Source organism: Oreochromis aureus, linkage group 8 (genome assembly GCF_013358895.1).
Source record: "Oreochromis aureus strain Israel breed Guangdong linkage group 8, ZZ_aureus, whole genome shotgun sequence".
Classification (NCBI taxonomy): Eukaryota; Metazoa; Chordata; class Actinopteri; order Cichliformes; family Cichlidae; genus Oreochromis; species Oreochromis aureus.
In genome coordinates, this window is record NC_052949.1 from 9796342 (window position 1) to 9815903 (window position 19562).

A 19562-nucleotide genomic window follows, 5' to 3' on the forward strand; every position below is an offset into this window, starting at 1 on the left:
CTCTTTGGAATATGTAACAAGCTGAACAGCAGAATTACTTAACTTAACTGAGCTAAAATTTGTGCTCTAAACATGTTCAGGCAGTATAGAAACACCAGACCCTGTGTCTACTAGCAGCTTAACAGCACATGCCTGTGCAGTATTTGGTACAGTGACAGTAACAGTGCACATCAGTTTAGCTGGATCACTACTAACACAATTGTCAACAGTTAAAACACACATTTCAGACACAGTCACTTTATTAACAGGCTTATGGGAAGATTTACACACTCTCAAAAAATGTCTGATTTCCCCACATGTATTACATTTGCAGTCTTTTGTGGGGCAGGATTTATCATTGGCTTTGTGGTCAGCTGAACCACAATGGTAGCACGTCGGAGCTATATACGTTTTCTTTAGCTGCTTTGTGTTTTGGCTTGCGCATCTTCTTTTGTACTTGAACAGCGGCAACAGGCTTTGTTTCACCAACAGCAATGGCCTTTGCATCATGCAGCCTTTGTACGCCTAGCAATTTCCAAAGCTCTATCAAGCATCAAATCCTCCTCCATTAGCAGTCTTTCACGTATACGAGCATTATTTGTCTTCTGTACAAGTTGATCCTGCAGCATTTCATTCTCCATAGCTCCAAACTTACATTGTTTCACGAGCTCACGCAGTGCTGCAATGTAGTGATCTGTAGACTCACCGAGAGCTTAGGCTCATTGCCTGAAACGGTATCTCTCAGCGACTACATTGACTTTAGGATGAAACTACGTTTCCAAAGGTTTACGGATCCCTCGCAATCATCCGTAGCGACTGGTAAGGCGCTGTAGATTCGTTGTCCCTCCGTTCCCAAGCAGTGAATGAGCAGGGCCCTCTTCCTCTCCGTAGCAAAGTCATTACCCCCGATCGCAAGCAAGTAATTATCAAACAACTTTTTCCACACAGCAAATGGAATTTTCAGTTCACCCGGACAATCCAGGAACACAGCCGGGGGTTGCAAAGAGAGCAGAGCCATAACTTCATCACCACTACTTTGTCGCCACTTGTGTGGTGTGGTTTCCGCAGGCATTACACACACACGCAGGCAGGAACAGAGGATCACCGGAGATAACTCCTTTTTTATTATTTTTTCTTCTCCCCAAATACCACAACAACAACATACTCACTAGCGCCCTCTAGCGCTTCTGGTAAATGCTTCAACAGAACAAATGCAATAGTATGTGGACACAACAAGCTATTAGCAAAGCCTCATGGCCAAATTAGACATTTATTTTACCTGAATCTTTGAATGTCTTCCTTGTTAATCTATTTTCTTACCACTTTAATTTCATCTTCCTCCACCTCAAGTGTGTAGATTTGGTTTTGGCATTGGTGGGGACGGATGATTCAACCACTGAACCCTGCCCTGTTTCTTTTTTTTTTTCCTTTTTGTCTTTGCTTCTTGATAAAAAAAAAGGAGAAATATACTTGCCTACATATGCTATTCTACATGCTTTTGAACCATTTAAAATTACAATTCATTCATAGTTTTATATGTGAGTTATATATTGTTAAATTACTATTAAACAAATGTCTGACTAAGTATTTTAGGCTTTAGTTTACTTCAGCCATATTCCAAATAAATCAGGTATCATACAAAATAATAATAGTTTCAAATACAGTCATGACAATAAAAGAATATGACTTTAAGGACTTAACAACATTACTTCAGTTATACTACACCAACATCTCTGATACATTAGCACTAAGGGAACACTGAATGACCTGGTGGTTTTTGTCCATAAAACTACTCATCTAAGATTACCACAAAGTAAAAGATCTCTCAGCAAAATTATGCAACATTTTAGCCACACTATTGCCCCGATCAACTCAGTGAGCTGGGATTTTTTATTCTAAACATGAACTACTGTTACAGCAACAGACATGGACTACTGGTGTCCCACACAACAACTCAATGTCCACTATGTGAAGGAGCCAAACACGTGCCTTCTCCTCTCGTTAATCTATAGCACCAAATCATCAGTCAGTCACCTGTGACCTTGCCTCTTCACCTCTGTCCGAGCTACAACATGGCAGAGCTGCCTCTGTCACCTGATAAATAACAGTGAGACATTCCAAATACATGCAGTCACACATGTGCTTCAGTAATGAACCACCAAGTCAACATCCAATTTCACCTGTGATCTTGTATCACCTCTGAGCTTTGTGTTGGTTCTTCTGTCGCCTGACAAATAGGACATACATGACAATAAGAATAAAATGGGTAGCTGCTTCAGTGTTTCTGTCAATTTGTGCAGATCTTGACTCATCAGTAATGTTTGTAGGGTGAGTGCATTAGTAAAACAATTTGTGCAAACTGCACTACAAGGTGGAATATTTGCAAAATCATGACTAACTCATGATATTTTGTCTCAAAAATTAACCCTATGAATATGTCAGTACCATTAGGATGAAATTATTGTGTCACCAAATTTTGAACGTTAGACATATAATTTTAACAGCCTCTGTAAACTAATATCCTGGCTTGGATGAAAGCCCCAATTAGCAGATGCTGTGCGCAGAGGTTCGGGACCAGAAGTCTCATTGTAAACATATCACGGCAGACCCGACGATGTTTACATGGACATGCTTTTCAGCATCTCTTTATTGACCACTTTTCACACACAGTTGCTGTACGCATACAGCCGGCTGTAGCTTTTCAGCTCACAGCCCGACATACACCACCAACAACATCTGCGCACAGATAGCGCAGATGTAAAGGCAGCGAGGCGTGATTGCGGGTGTCGCTCAGGTGCGTCTGATTCCCATGCAGCAGCACTGCAGACCACGCCCCGCCACACACATTAACCAGGTAAAATACATATTTAGGCAGAATTTTGCAAATATCTATTTTTTTTAGCGGCATAGTGCTTTTTTTTCAATTACTTTTTAATTGGAAAAAAAACTGTTGTGAGGGTGGCGGCTGACAACAGTTTTTGTTTGCTACATGGATCATTTTAGTTCAGCTGGGTGTCTTTCCTTTTGTTATATTTCTTTAAGAGTTCAAAATGCGTTAATTGCATAAATAAAATGTAATTTTCTCTGTAGCACTTCATGGATTTCATAAGCAACACACCTTAGTTTCTCTGTGGATTCTTTTAAAAAGCAGTTAAAAACTTTTCTGTTCAAACAAGCCTTTTGTTGATCTATGTATTTTATATTCTTTACATTATTTACATTTGATCTTTTACATTGTGTATAATGTCTATTGATTGTATTGTTTATTTGAATCTTTGTGTACAGTGCTTTGTGACTGCCTGTCTGTGAAAAGCGCTTAATAAATAAACTTTACTTACTGATGGGTTTAGATTTTATTATTGTCATTTGTATTAAGAAATATTTAACCATATATGCTTAGAGGTGTATAATCGATTGTGTAGTGATAGGAGGTTTGATTCTTAATAGTCTGCAACGGCATTGTGTGCATTCCAGAGTGTTCTGGTTTTCACCCCCACACTCTGGGAGCATGGAAGAGGTCGTACCTTGTCTTATTGTTTTATGGTAGGATAAACGTATCTATATCTGTTTTAGGCTAAGTGCCTTTTGTTTAGATGAACTGGTGGACTTCCAGGCCAGCAGGTTTAGGGAAGTCATATATGGGGTCATGCTTTGACACCCCCCCCCCCACACACACACAGAGTATTCTTTGTTCACATGTATACCTAGTTAATGAACCTATGCATATTCATGTAACCACAATAAAAGGAGTGCTATGGGGAACCTGGCTGAGAGTCTGACGGAGGTCAAGTGGGTGGAACGACACTTGGCTCCAGGCAGGCCTCCCTCATGCATGAGTACTACAAAGAACTTTGCCTACTTGTGTCTTGATTTTGCTGTGTAGCAAATTGTCCTGAACGTTCCAGCGAATAGCTTTATGCTACAAACCTATCACTTACTTACTTTAGTTGTTCACACAAAGCACAAAGGTAAAAAACAATATATACAGTGTTATCTTCATTTTAGATGTCAAAAAGTATTTGCGGCTCCCAGTGTTTTCTTTTGCGTGGAAACCGGGTCCAAATGGCTCTTTCGGTGTTAAAGGTTGCAGACCCCTGGTCTAGTATATGCCTTAGTAAGTTATAGTATTCTTTCCTTTGTTAAGGTACCTTCTGTGCAGTCGGCAATTCTGTTGAAGAAAGATGTTGAATCTATTTAATTACTGGAGAAAAATAATAGATTTCTGTGCATTTGTTTTATACGTGCATTAAATTAAAATTAGTTTTGTCAATTAAGCATCTTGAGGCAGACGGTGGGGGAGTGGTTCCCTATTTTGTTTTTTCTTTTCTTTTTTGCTGGGAGTTGGCAACCCTATTAGTTAGGTATATGTAATTATAAATTAGGTTGTGTTATATTTTTGCTAAGTACTGTTTAGAATACCAGAATAGGGAGGATGGTGTAGATTTAAGTTTATTATAAAGGCTTTATGGCTTCTCCTATAATACCATGATGGGCCGGTCACTGGTCAAAATGCCCAGGCTGAGTTTTTGTCCCAGTCCAGCCCTGGAGTGGAGAGATAGTCTCGATATGATAGAGAACCATTCATATAGAGCACATTAGTAGGCTATATAAACACTGCATTTGCATCTCCTCTTACCTCAACAAGACATATAGAAAACACACTACAACTGAAAACGTTCATTAGCATTGCTATGGTACTTGAAGCTCACTTTCCCCACTAACAACAAGTCCATTAGCCTAGCATGACCACGTTTACTTACAACGTTATACTTTTCTTTCACATGTTGACAACAGCCTTACTGTTTCAACTGTTACCTATGAGTCATTTTGAAGACTAGTAACTGTCAAAATGACTCAAGTAAAATAAAGACTCACAGATCATGAGCTTGTTTAAAGTTTCAACTTCAGAATTTATTCTGCAGATTTGCCTCCAAGGGGGTTTACGCTTCTCCTGAGCGCTAAGCGCCACCTAGTGGTATCTTTAAGTAATGTCATACAACATGTAAAGTGTAGTGAACAGTGAATCACCAATTAAAGATATAATAAGCACAAAAAATATAACTAGGGTGCCCCCCCATTAAATTAAAGATTTTCTCTAATAATTCAATTACTAATTAAACTAAAAGTGACAGACAAGCCACTATCACCCTTTAAAGAAAGAAAACAACAAAACCCAGGAGTTTGTCACCAAACTGAAAAATAAGTCTAAAAGGCTTGATGACCAAAAAACCCACTCCTCTCTACTGAGCAGGAATAAGCAGTCATCTCACACACACATCTCACTGGCTTCAAAACCAACAAGACTTTTTGGCCCTAAGTATTCTATTTTAATTGCTGAGTAGAGTCAGCTGTACAAAAAGTGTGGCACCTAAGGCAGGAGAGATGGCAGGACACACACCCACACAAGGTCAAATTCACAAGACAAACCAAATGAACCTTTTTGCAGTATTCAACGTTATTAAAGGAATGCTGTGGCTGTTTATTTTAGTTTTAAAGTACTGCAGGTATGGTATAATCCCTGAGTTACGTCTGTTTCTGAAGTTCCATTGTTGTGTAACAAACCACATTGCTGTTAAGCTCTGTGTGGTTGGCTTTGTGTGTCTGAATACATTTGACTGCTTATCTGTCCGCAAACTGTGGTGTAGCCCAGCCCAGTCACATCAGTGAGAAGGAGTCAAATTCAGAAGGGAGTGCGTATGTGTATCTATGTGTGTTCAATTTAACGGCAAGCCTTCACTCAACAGCGATGGCAGTCCATACATCCAGGATGTTTTCGTTGCTCCTTATAATGACAGTTTGTTTTGTGGTTTTGATTCTATCTCAGGAAAGGTTATCAAAACGGTAAGTAGTTTGTTTTATTTTGTTTTGTTTTTTAAAAAAGGAACCATAAATTGATTTGCTAATTCTTAACTTTTCTTTTTGCTCCCTTTTGTCCTGTTTCCATTTTTGCGTTTTTGTCAAATTTATGATTCAGTTGGATAACTTTCCCAGGAAAACATGAAATCAGATGGGAAAGCTTTTCATTTGATATTAAACTCTGGGGACAGAAAGAAAAAACAACTGCACCACTTTCTGTGTCTACCACAACCAGCCGAGCAAAAAATAATGATTCAACACAAACAAACCCAGTGACAGAGCCGAAATACTCTACACATGGAGCCGTGGCTGAGACTCCAATACCTCTCCTCTACCAAGGAAATTTCACAAAGGCTCCTCAGTGGGATTTTGATGATGTCTATAACCAGGATGCCCCACCTAGACCAACAGTAAGCATGCTAAGACACGATATGACAGAAACAGTATAAATGTAGTAATTAACTTGATGGCTGTGGGCTGGCAGCGCTGAAGTGTGCTCAGCCATGCAGTCAGTCTGTTACCTCTGCTGTAACCGTCCTGTATTTTCTGTTTGACTGGCTTAATGGTTTTACTCCTTTAATTACAATATGTTTTTTTTAATTATTCCTAAAAGTTCCTAAAATAAGTCTGGCACAAAATCATTTTAACCAATTTCACAATTTAATACTTCTGTGATTATCAGACATGTGCCCAATCACTTCGAAACTCTCAGGATGAGAACTTCAAGAAGGCTTTTCTTCCCAACATACGTTTGTTTCTGCACAAGGACAACATTAACATGAGCGAGTGGAATCGCCTTTCACATTTTAACAATCCTTTTGGGTTTATGGAGTACAAATATGATGGTAGGTAGTTGTGAAAGTGATATCAGGTCAAGTATCAGTATTGTGTGACAGACTGCTAAGTAATGGAATAATAGATATTTTTTTTCATGATTTAATTTCCTCTTCCTAATTCTAACTCCCAATATTCTGATAAAATAATAGTGAAAAAGATACACATCAATAAGAAAGACAGTTACCTTAAGTGTTAAAAAATATTATGTCACCTTTTATTATCGTTGTTGCATCATACACACTTTTCAGTTCTGTAAGTACACTATTTCAAGCACCAGAGAGACAAAGGTCCCGGTGAAGTAAGTCAAAGCTCATCAAGCTTATCAAGGAGTAATTAAACAATCAGTCAAGAAAGCTAAGATTGAACTTGTATTGAAAGACATGACATTATTCTTACCACACCCAATGAAAATACAGTCATTTCATTATATATCTGTTCAACAGCTCTTTAATGCAAATACCTAATCATCCAATCACATGGTAGCAACTCAGTGCATTTAGACACATAGATATGGTCAAGATTACCTGCTGAACTTCAAACTGAGCATCTGAATGGGCAACGAAAGAAGATTTATTCACACATTTAAGTGTGGTGCGGTTGCTGGCGCCAAATGGGCTGGCCTGAATATTTCAGAAAGTGCTGATCTACCGGGATTTTAATTTTCCCACACAACCATCTCTAGGGCTTACTATAGAAGCTTTAGTTTCTGCACTGAAAAAAAGTTTTTTTTTGTGAATGAAAAAATTACTTTTTGCCATCCATAAGTCAAATAATAATAATAATAACCCATCACAATACAATAATAAAATTATAAAACAATAAAAATAATTCAGAAAATGGTAAGGGAGCACTGGCAGTTCTCTGGGTGAAAACGCCTTTTTGACCTCAGAGTTCAGAGGAGAACAGCCAGACTTCTTTGAACTAATATGAAGACAACCACAGCTCAATAACCACTTGTTACAACTAAAGTATGCAGAAGAACAAATAACAAATTGAAAAACATAAAAAACTTGAATCACCAGAAAGCCACACCAGTTGCCACTCCTGTCAGCTAAAAACAGGAAACTAAGACTATAGTTTAGTTTAGTTAGTTTTAGTCTAACCCTAACCCAGCAAAACTGGAAAACATAAAATTGGAGAAAAAAAAACACTATTTGGTCTGATGAAATTCTGCTGTGAATTTTGCATGTTAGGATGAAAATCTGGCATCCACAAGTTTCATCCACAAGTCTGAACAGGTTTGCTCCTATACGAGTGCCAATAAGTGTCTGTACTTATGCGTTCTCTTTTCGCTTGCAGATGTGATGGCTTCAGTGAAGCTGATTCCAAAGCCAAAAGAGCCACTGCTCCTCCCGAAACCAGGTGGTGATGGCTGTGTTCACTGTGCTGTTGTGGGTACTGCGGGAATTCTGAACGGCTCAAAATTGGGTGCAGAGATCGATGCTCATGATTACGTTTTTCGGTAAGAGAGAGCTACAAAACTTACCTGCCTATTCTCTATTCTCTGAACTGAAGAGTATTTTAGGGGTGAAATGTTCCTATTGTAGAGCAGTTTAATGGAGAGCACAGCAAACACTTAGGTCTTATGAAATTTCTAGAAACATCAAGCTAATACCATATTTCAGTGGTATTTAAAAATACCACTGAAATATAAACCTTTAAGATCAAGATAAATTAAGTGGCTGAAAGCATCACAAAGAGCAGGTATTTCTTCTTTGATACAACATCACATAAACTCTCCAGATACTTTATGAGATAAACCTTATTAGTACTATGCTGGAGTCCTTTTTCCCTTCAGAACTGCCTTAATTCATTGTGGCAAAGATTTTTCGGGTTTTTCTATTGTCCAATTTTGTTGAGCCTGTGTGGTCTTCTGTTGCATCAATGTTTGGCATGCGTACTTTGATTGTAACATGCGGTCAATTGAGTTGCTGTTCAACTTTCTGAAATAGACCAGCCTATCAGCACCAACAACCATGTCACTTTCAAAGTCACTGAGGTCACCTTTCTTTCACCTTGATCCTTAACAACTTCAGCGAGTCGTCTTCACAATTTCTACATGTCTATATTAAATTTGAATTGAAAAGCCTTATGACTGACTTACCAGAGGTTTGGGTTGAATAAGTGTACCTAATAAAGTGGTCAGTGATTTATTTTGTTTACGTAAGACATTACTCAAATTAACCTCCAAGATATTTCTATTCACAAAATTTTCTGAATGTATGAAGAGAACTACTCTAACGTATCATAACTAAACATATCATATCTTAACCCAGCAAACCGAACACAAGACTGGGTTAGCATTAGACTCTAATGCCAGGCATATGTAAACAGAAAGTGGAGAGAGCTGCTGTCAGTGAGTATATCAGCTCAGCCAAAGTAACTGCCAAACCAAACTGCCTAATCTCTGTTTACACTCAAGTTTATGTAATTGTGGTGCTGGGCAGAAAGCACAGAAAGAAAGCCTGTGATGAAACCTGTCAGAGAAGAACACACCTCTGAAAACTCCAGGATATTCCACACCTTAAAAAAATCAATGTATTATTTCTGTGTATTAGAATGCATAGGACAATATTTAACTATGGTGGAGAGCCTTTGAGATATAATTTGTGGACACTTTTGCGGACACTGATATGAAACTCATTTCTCTCAGAAAATCAGCAGGTGTTCGTCAAGAACTTTTCTCTTTTGAACAACTTAAAAAAGAAAAAGAAAGTTCAAGTTTTTAATTTAACAGTCACAAATAGCTCATTCAAACTATATGTGACCATTTAACATTTATAGCTGTATATTTTCATCATATCTTTCTCATTATGTCTTTCTCTTCCTTCCAAGGGATCTAATTATATCCCTGGAGGAAGGAAGAGTTGCTTAAAATAATTATAAGGCTCTATGTAATCACCTTTTAGCTGTGAAGAGAAATTTCATTCTGATAGAATGGTCCTCTCCAGATGCCAAAGCCTCTATCCATAAAGAACCAGCTTAACCATGGAATCACTTGAACCTAATGCTCACCATTGTTGCAAGTCTGATTTCAGCTTGTTGTCCACCCAGTGATTTTTGTAATATGGCACAAGCGTGCAATCATTTTGGTCTTTACCAACATTTTAAGGATCTATTAGTACAGGAGCTCACAGATTCATCTCAGAGAGAGATGCTTCAATAGTTTTCTGGAGAAAACTGCAAATTCTTTGCTTACTCTTCCAGCTTCCTCCTCTCCATCAACCCATGCTGATGCAGAGGTCTCTTCTGAATAATATCATTATTTCTTTTTTTATTTTATGTTGATAGGACAGTGAAAAGAAGACAGGAAAACTTACACTGGCCCAGTGTGGTGTGTCCCACACCCTTACATGACATCCAAAGAAGGAAATACACTTTCAAAATCAAATGAGAACCCAAGCAAATACACTCACAAAACCGGTTTCATATGGGGAATGCCAAGATTGCCTTTGAGTTCCCAGACTGTCTGTTATTTCCTAAGCCTAAACAACGCCAGCTATTGTCTGAAAAGATCTCTTACCGGCATGTGACTCAGCTGTACTGATAAATGACAGCCCCCTCTGGTGCTCCAGACTGGAAATATGAATGACACCAGTCATCAAACAGACCTAATATTCATGCTATTTGTGGAACTGATTTCGAAATGGATGAGAACACTGAAAAAGAGATTTTAGCCAGTGACTCATGGGAAATTTATTTACGCCATAAGTTTCACCTCTTTGAATGGAAGTCTGTTAGATTGTTTTGGTACCGCAACCTGATCCTTATTTCCAGTCTTGCATACAACTAGACAGCAGATGGATGAGGCTTTTGTACTAACACTCCTGAGACATGAGCACTTAGTGACATCATACAGGGTCAAGAGCTGAAAAACTAGTTTGTTTCCCCCACTAAGTCAAAATACTGGGAAAATAACTCAAAACTGACAAAAGGGGTTATTAATAACTAGAAATTAATATAGAAATTAATTGCTGAAAACATTTTTTATTGATGTAAATAAACTTGCATTAAAAAAATTCTCTTGTACTTTATGGGAAGGCATCAAGGAAATCCTTGAACAAATGCTGCTATAAGACAAAAACTAAGGAAAAGCACGATAAGATGAAAGGTATATCAGACCGATTTCAATGTGAATCCTGTCGCTTGAACTATAGTGACTGAACTTGAACATTGCAATTAAATCAACATAAACCAAACCAAAGATCAACTGTCTGAATTGTGTCTGTTTGGCAGGATGAACGGTGCAGTTACCAAAGGTTTTGAGGAAGATGTAGGAAATAGAACATCAGTGTACGTTCACACAGCGTACTCCATCACTGCATCGCCTTCTGTTTTTGGGATGTATGGATACAAATCTGCCCCTCATGATGAGGTACTAAAGCTTAGACAGGATTGTGATACTTTTTATACTCTCCACAAAATAAAGATGATTACTCTCCATAATTTTTCTCTTGGCAGGGAATAAAATATGTGATGATTCCTGAGGGGATGAGAGATTTTCAATGGCTCAAGGGTCTTCTCAAAGGACAGCAGGTCTCTGGTGGCCAATTCGACAAGGAATGGTGATTATCATCTGCAGGAAATTGACTGAAAGTTTTGATTTATGCTCATTGTTCAATTTTTAGCTTTCATCTGTGATTTCTCATTGATGTACATGACTGTTACATACACTGGTTATTTTTCTCTTTCTTTAACAAATTTAGATTTTCTAATTGCTTTAAATTGACATTAGACAACTTTTTAAGAGCAGCTGTGGTTTTGTCTAGCTGGTAAAAATCCATGGCCTTTGTCATGGCTTCCACATGTCACTGCTGAGTGCACAACAACCAAGTGAGGTACGCACAGGTGTCTCGCTTAACAGATTCAAATGACAAATGCACTCTTGAAACACCCAAAACAACACTTTGGTTTTAGGTTTTAATAGGCAGTTAAAAAAAAAAAAAGAAACAAACAAACAAAACAAAAAAACTAATAATGTAAATTATCCCTCCTGTCTTTTATGTTTTAACCTCACCAGGCCAAGGGACTACTATTCAGGGCAGTACAATGAGAGCCGCTTCTACGTTCTACACCAGGACTTCCTCCGATACGTGAGGAACAGGTCAGTTGTTACCGGATGTAAAAATCAATAATTAAATAAAACACACACACACACACACACACACACACACACACACACACACACACACACACACACACACAAACAAAAACAACATTAAAATACCAGATTTTATCCTATTTAAATATAAGAATGAAAAATAAGATGCTTACATTTGAAGGTAATGTAGAATTGCCAAAATGGGTATAAAGACATGCAAGCAAAAAATTATTTTTATCATCCATGGAAAGCAGAAATTGTTTTCCAAGCCAGTAAAACATGAAATAACTAATGAAAAAATGTAAGATATCTGGGCCACACAATCACCATAAAATATTATTTTTGGTGATTGAACTCAAAATCATTTAATTGTTATAAATCCAACAATCAGATATTTGAATCATTTACAGCCTTCCCTGAAGCTATTTTAACTTAATGGTCAGTGTGAAGGATGCAGTGTTTCCTTACTTGTCAGTATTTTTTTTCTTCTTCTTTTTATATGTTTTGGTTTGTTTTCTGTTCATTTTCCATTGAAGCTTTTTTTTTTTTTTTTTTTATCCGCAGGTTCCTAAAGTCACCTAATCTGAATCAAACATTCTGGCCAATAGTCAGACCAACCAACGGAGCGTTCACTCTCTTCCTGGCTTTGCACACATGTGATACAGTGAGTTCATATCACCTTTACATTTCATTGTGAGAGTCACAGATTTCAAAGCACACAATACAGAAACTGACAGGCACTGAACCTCAGAGCAGCTCTTGCATTAAAAGAAATTATTTAACACACAATTTTGCAAATTGGATAAAACTGAACATCACATATTTTAAACATATCAGTACAAATGCAACTCTGTTTGCATAGCAGAAAGCATTGCATTGTTTTCATCCAAGCTCATCCGTCCGTCCATTTTTTTTGCTGCTTATCTTATTCTGGACAGCAGTCTAAGCAGAGATGCTCATACTTCCCCCACCCCAGCCACTTCCTGCAGCTCATTGGAGGAGACATCAAGGGACCCCAAAACCAGCCAGGACATGTAATCTGTCAAACATATCTTGGAGCCTCCCTGGGTCCTCTTTCAATGCCCAAACTACGTAATCTAGGAAGTGTGAAGCAGGCCTCCGAATCAAATGCTCAAACCACATCAAATGGCAGTTCTGTGTGATACAGCAAATTTTGATATCTATCTGATATCAAAATTTTGATATCTATCTGATATCTATCTGATATCAAAATTTGGGCTAGGTCTAGTACTGCCGATAACAATGCGTCTAAACCTATAAAGGCAGCTTATCCAGGAGAGAGAAGTATGTCTGTCACGGTTTGCTTGGAGATTAGAGAAGGAGATCCAAAAGCAGACACTGAGGGCGACGGAACATATTTTTATGCCCTGGCTTTTAACACACTATAACCCAAGGATTTTGGTCTTATTTGACAGTCTTAGTTATTGTTTTAATTCTTTTATTGTCCTATAATTGTTTTATATTGTTATTATTGTTTTACATTGTTTCTTTTTTAATGGCATTTTTATATTGTTAAGCACTTTGTGCAACATCGTCTGTCTGAAAATGTGCTATATAAATAAATTTGACCTTGACCTTGACCTTCAAAACAAACGCGAGGCTTTATTATGGCTGATTACATGAAAGCAAAGCTAGGCAGCAAGGACAGTGGCAAAAGCTCAACTAAGACCTAAAGTGGGAAACTAGAAATGACTATAGCAACTATGAACATGATTTTGAACTGGAGCAAAAACGTGAACATGCCCAGAACAAAAATCATGAAAACCTTGAAAACTTGAAATGAACCAAAACATAAACAATGAAAAACCAAATACCATGAAACTTGAAACACTGGGTCACACGACCCAGGACCCACCCAAGTGTTGTGATTTATGAGAAAATCATCAGTTTGAAAGTTCCGAACACATTTTTAATGACCACTAATCATTGTGATTTTTACTTGGTACTAGAATTACTTAACAACCCTTTAGCTTGTGAGGGTCACAGGGGAACATGATATATTTCTGATATTTTTTAATGTTGACTGCATGTATGTATATATAGCCATTCTGCTGTAGATTTGTGCTGTGCATGATCCAAATTGATCCTGTATTAAGGTATTCTGCAAAATATGTTTTGAGAAGTGCTGTACTAAAATATATCTTTTTCCTTCTCTCTTTCTGTATCCTCAGGTGGATGCATATGGATTCATGACTGATGAGTACATGAAATACTCCAACTACTACTTTGAGAAGTACATTAAAAGTAATGTAATTTTCTATGCCAACCATGACTACATTTTGGAGAAGAATACATGGAAAAGCTTTCACAAAAGAAAAATAATAAAACTGTATCAAAGAACGGAGCCAGAAACGAAGACAGAAACCCTGAAGCAACACTGAGTTCCCTCTTAATGACAGAACCCGCACCACTGATCTGTTGATATTCAAAGCTTGTTTCAGGCAGCACATTGGTGCAGTGGTTAGCCTAAGAAAGTCCTGTGTTCAAATCCACCATATCGCCAGGGACTAAGATCCATCCCCCCTGTGACCCTCAGTTGGATAAGTGGAAGATGGATGGATGGATGGATGGATGGATGGATGGATGGATGGATGGATGGATGGATGGATGGATGGATGGAATGAAGGTGATCTGATTTGTTCAAGTTTGTTTGGGATGTTTTGCCAGTCCTAAAGGGGTCCTCAGTCCAGTATAAAACAAAATCACAAGCAGAAATCTTTAAATGAAAGACATTATAACATCTTGTTTTATAAGTCAGCCTAAAGGTTTATTTCATGGGACGTTTTGTATTTTTTATATTATGAGACAACCTGATTGCTTTTAGCTGAAGGTAAAAGGACTCCTCCAAGGTTTATAACTCTAAACTATAACTAAATTGTCTCAAGGTTTAGATTTATTTATTTATTGTCATTATGTTACAAGAACGTAACAAAAATTACAGTGGTGCTCTCGGTGATAAAGAAAATACAAAAACGATTGATAAATAAATAAGATTAAAACGGGGCAAAAAATCAAAAAGGTAAATGCAGAAGACTTTAGCACTCTTTGGAGTACATGCATACTGATATGCAAAGAAAAGTTGATGATACTGCAAACCAACACGTATGGATCAGTATTTAAGGTTTGACTCTCATCATCCACTGGAGCACAAACTGGGTGTCATCAGGACACTACAACATGGAGCGAACACCACCCCCACGCTTACAATGGCCAGGGAAGCAGAAGAACATCATATCAAGATGACCCTGAGTAAATGTGATTATTCCAGCTGGACATTTGTTAAAGCTGGGAAGGCGCCTAACAAAAACTTCAGCCAATCCAGGAGAGAAGGACAACCGCTGACTAAGTAAGAACCCTTAGTGATCTCTTATGTCAGGAGTATTGGAGCAGTTGAGACACATTCTCTTTAAATATCATGTCTCTGTGGATTACAAACCTCAAAACACACTGCGCCAAAAATTGGAGGATTGTCATGATTTATACGTCAGGGAAACCAAACAACCACTGGCAAAGCGGATAGCACAACACGGAAGAGCTAACTCGTCAGGCTAGGACTCTGCAGTCTATTCACACTTACAGGCCAGTGGACACTCTGTCAATGATGAGGATGTACACAGGGAGCAATGCTGGTTTGAGTGGGGAGTCAAGGAGGTCATTTATATAAAAAAGGAAAAAGTGAAAAGGGCAAGACAGTATCTTTTGTATTTATTGTTTCAGTCTTGTGTTGAGTTGTCCCACATTATTGTGTGTTCCCTTCTTTTTTTGAGAGTCTCCTACTGTTTGTTAGTATTTCCATTCCCGTTATATCCCAGTAAATCCTTAATTTTTGCTTTCAGTTTTTTGATAGCAAAGATTCAGGATTCAAATCATCAGAACAAGTTTGTATCACATCCTTCACTATCTTACTACAAGTAAAAGGTGGTGTCTGTCAAACATGGCCAACATGTTTGTTCTGTTTGTTTTTTCCTTATTGAAAAATCGATCGATCACCCCCATCTTTGAGTGAATGCAACATAACCTTTTCAAAGTAATATCTTCAATGCTGGATTCTTAACATGTACATTTTCAGATTCTGATACTATAACATTTTGCATTTTATTTGAGTAAATATTTAGTATATTTTAGTTACTGTACAATGCAATAATAGTGTTAAGTTAATTAATTACAAATAAAATGCTCAACTGTACTAAATAAGTACAGAATTACTTATAAGCAGGGTTAATTGTTTTTAATTGTGTCAGAAGCACAAATAATATTTGTTGTCAAAACTGATCAAATCATATTGATTTATTGAATATGCTTTTTAGCACCAATGAATTAATTTTTGTATATATACAACTGCTGCAATCCCACTCTAATTAAAGGAATTCTATATCAAAAATACTGCAAATGTAACAGTTATTCATTTGACGCGTAACTCAGGCAGCTTGAAATAAAACACTAGATTTATTTTTGCATAAAACCACAGTGTGGATAAACCGAATCACTTTTAAAGGGGTAGTTCTGAATGAAGTTTAAAGAGAGAAGAAATTATTTTTGACTGACTATTGCCTAAAGGTAGGTGTAGGTTTTTGGATTGGCCTAGCGAATCCTTTACTGCCATCTAGTGGTAAAAACTAACATTTCACTTAAACATGTTGTTAACAATATCTGCAATATATTACACATATATCCAACATGTCTGTATTTCTCCAAGGATTTTTAATGGTGAAGACAAATCTAGCATCCTTATTTTTCTTTTATCCTACATTATATTCACTCACTTGTTGCCTCTGGTGAAAGTTTAAAGGTTACAATGAGTAAGGAAATACATAGAATGAATCATGAAATGTAAACAGAGATGTTGTGACACGCTTAAATGTTCTACTTAGTTCATGCTATGCGTCATAAGCAACTGAGCTGGTGAGTGCGGGCTGGAGTGGGTGTGGTATTGTTTTGTTGTTCCAGATTGCCTGAATGGATGGTGTCCTGTTTCATTAAGTGTTTGAAAAGTTTGGCCTGCCACGGAACAGCAATAGGGGAAGTATTTCTTGATCTCCTGCATGAGGCCATGACACTGAATAATGTTGAAATGAATAATGTCAATGGTCAGTGTGACATGACATGACACTGTATAAATTTGTTTACCTCTCACAAAGTAGAAAAATAGTAACATTAATACTCACACATGAACGTCCATGGCTTCAGGCTTATACGAACTGACACATTTGTGGAGAGAGTGGCACTATAATAAGCAAGATTCATTTCTCTTTCACTTCATCTCTGGGAGTAGTACTTGGATATTTTTTTTAAGTGCTGTGCAAGTAATTGTTTTTTGTTGTTGGTGGTGGTTTTTATTGTTGTTGTTAAGGTAATCAGAAAACTGTGTCCTCTTACTGGCATCCTCAGGGTGATGTATACAGATTCATAAAAAACAATTACATAAAATACTCCAACCACTGTTTTGAGAAATATATTAAAATTTAAAGTGACTTTCTATGCCCACAACTATACATTTTGGAGAAGATTTAAAAAAAAAAAAAAAAAAAGCACTGCACCAAAGCAAAATAAAAAGCTGCATCAAAGAAAATTAGAGACTAAAATATGTGACTGCCAAATTGTTTGTACTGGTGCAAAGTATGGAATAAAGGGTATCTGGTTTGTACCAGTTTGTTTGGGATGTACTGTAAGTCCTATTCTATGCAGAAAAGAATAGAACAAAATAGAATAGAATAGAATAGAATAACCCTTTATTGTCCCTTATTGGGAAAATTCCAGCTGCAAAGTGACAGGCAAATGGAGCATGCAGATTCACACAAAAAAATATAAAATTAAAAAAAAACTAGTGCTGCCAGTGTTAATCTCGTTAAAATGACGTTAATGCCATAACCGCATTAACATGGCAAATCTCCGTTAGCGAGTTAGCGCAGATCGCCCCGTGCGTGTGGCTGGATGGCGCTAACGCGTTAACAAGCTAAACACGTTGATGCCGTTATTGTGAGTTTGCGACAGTAAATGCAATGATAAAAACACTAAACATCACACAAAGGTCAGCTTTATTTCGTTCACAATATATTTTGATGCTACATGCAGATGTTGTACAATGTTTACAAATGTTAGAGACCATTTCGGTGATCGCTGATGTAGTCAAGGAATTTGAGGGAACGTTGAACACATCTACAGAAGAGTTGCACAAAAAAAAAAAAAGAGTTCAAATTCTTCCTTTGCTGCAATTGACTCATCATACAATGTTTCACAAAAATGACATTTTCTGGAAAGTAAAACTTTGGAAACAATAAAGAACAAAAATTAAAAGACAAAAAAGACCCTAACATCAAGGTAAACAGCCAAATGCTATATCCATTACACCCCTAGAAATTAAAGAATACTATAACCACTAAGATCCAACAAAGGTCTTTCCATGCATTCTTCTCCATAATGTAGTCATGGTTGGCGCAGTAAATGTCTTTGCTCATGTGTTTCTCAACATAGTAGTTGGGCTATTTCATGTAGTCGTCAGTCATGAATCTGTATGCATCCACCTGAGGATAACAGAAATAGAGAGAAAGAAAAAGGATAGAATAGAAAATATATATATATTTTAAAGTGATTAAAATAAAATCCAGAGCAAGGTGATCTATCTCCCACTTTGGAATATGATTTTTTACCATTTAAACGTACTGATTGGACTTTCCTCACAAATAATATGTTGTTAATAATATTTGCATATATTACACATATATCCAACATGTCTGTATTTCTCCAAGGGTTTTGATGATGAAGACAAATATAGCATACTTATTTTTCTTTTGTCCTACATTTTATTCACTCACTTGTTGCCTCTGGTAAAAGTTTAAAGGATACACTGAGTAAGGAAACACATAGAATAAATCATGAAATTGAAACAGAGATTTTGTGACACGCTTAAATATTGTACACAGTTCATGCTACGCTTCATAAGCAACAGAGTTTGTCAGTGCGGGATGAAGGGGATGTGATATCATCTTATTGTTGATTGCCTTAATAGATGGTGTCTTATTTCGTGAAGCTTGTGAACTGTTTGGCTACAGAATAACTGCCTTAATAGACGTATGTGTTGCACTCCTGTATGAGCCAATGACAATGAATATTCATGTTCAGAGTGACCTGACATGTCACTAAACATATCCGCTCAATATAAAATAGTTAAAAGTACTTTTTTAACATGAAACTTCTTCTGTTTGGCTTAAACAGAGTAATCAACATTTTCTTTTTTTTTTTTTTTAAAAAAGGTCAATTTTCACACATTTCTAACCCGCTTCATGTTTATGTTACACACATACTGTTCAGGTTAATTTGACTTGGCAGACAAAGTGGAGGTTCGAGGGGTATAAAACTATTTGTTTCTTTGCAAACACACACACACACACACACACACGCTCCCTGTTGGCCTATTGACCTCATGTGTGAGGTGCGAGAATGTTCATGTTGTTATGACTTTTAACAGGACCCTCTTCTGTTCCTGTGGACAAACTCCATTCACATTGAGTGGACACTCAGCAGAAAAGTAGCAAACCATATAAATATTCTCTGAAGGGGAGTCCTAACAACATTGCACTCTCCAGCTACATATGATGAACAGCAGAAGTAAACACCTGACAACCCTGAAGGCTCTGGAACTCACCTTTTATCATTGGGAGGGGCATGTGTCTGAAGATGAAGACCATCTTGATGTTAAGAATCTGATGATTCTGATTATGAACCAAATGAGGAAAATGCTACTCATATCCCTGCAAGGAAGACAATCACA

At 37.3% G+C, this 19562-nt stretch overlaps 1 protein-coding gene across 1 annotated transcript; it reads left to right on the forward strand.

Moving 5' to 3' along the window:
• Positions 1-5732: 5732 nt before the first annotated feature.
• Positions 5733-16131, forward strand: LOC120441401 (alpha-N-acetylgalactosaminide alpha-2,6-sialyltransferase 1-like). The gene is made up of 9 exons (XM_039616231.1): positions 5733-5820; positions 5954-6245; positions 6518-6680; positions 7972-8134; positions 10909-11047; positions 11134-11237; positions 11693-11776; positions 12338-12437; positions 13966-16131. Exons 1-9 carry the CDS (start codon positions 5747-5749, stop codon positions 14173-14175), a joined length of 1329 nt encoding a protein of 442 aa, XP_039472165.1. The 5' UTR covers positions 5733-5746; the 3' UTR covers positions 14176-16131.
• Positions 16132-19562: the final 3431 nt, after the last annotated feature.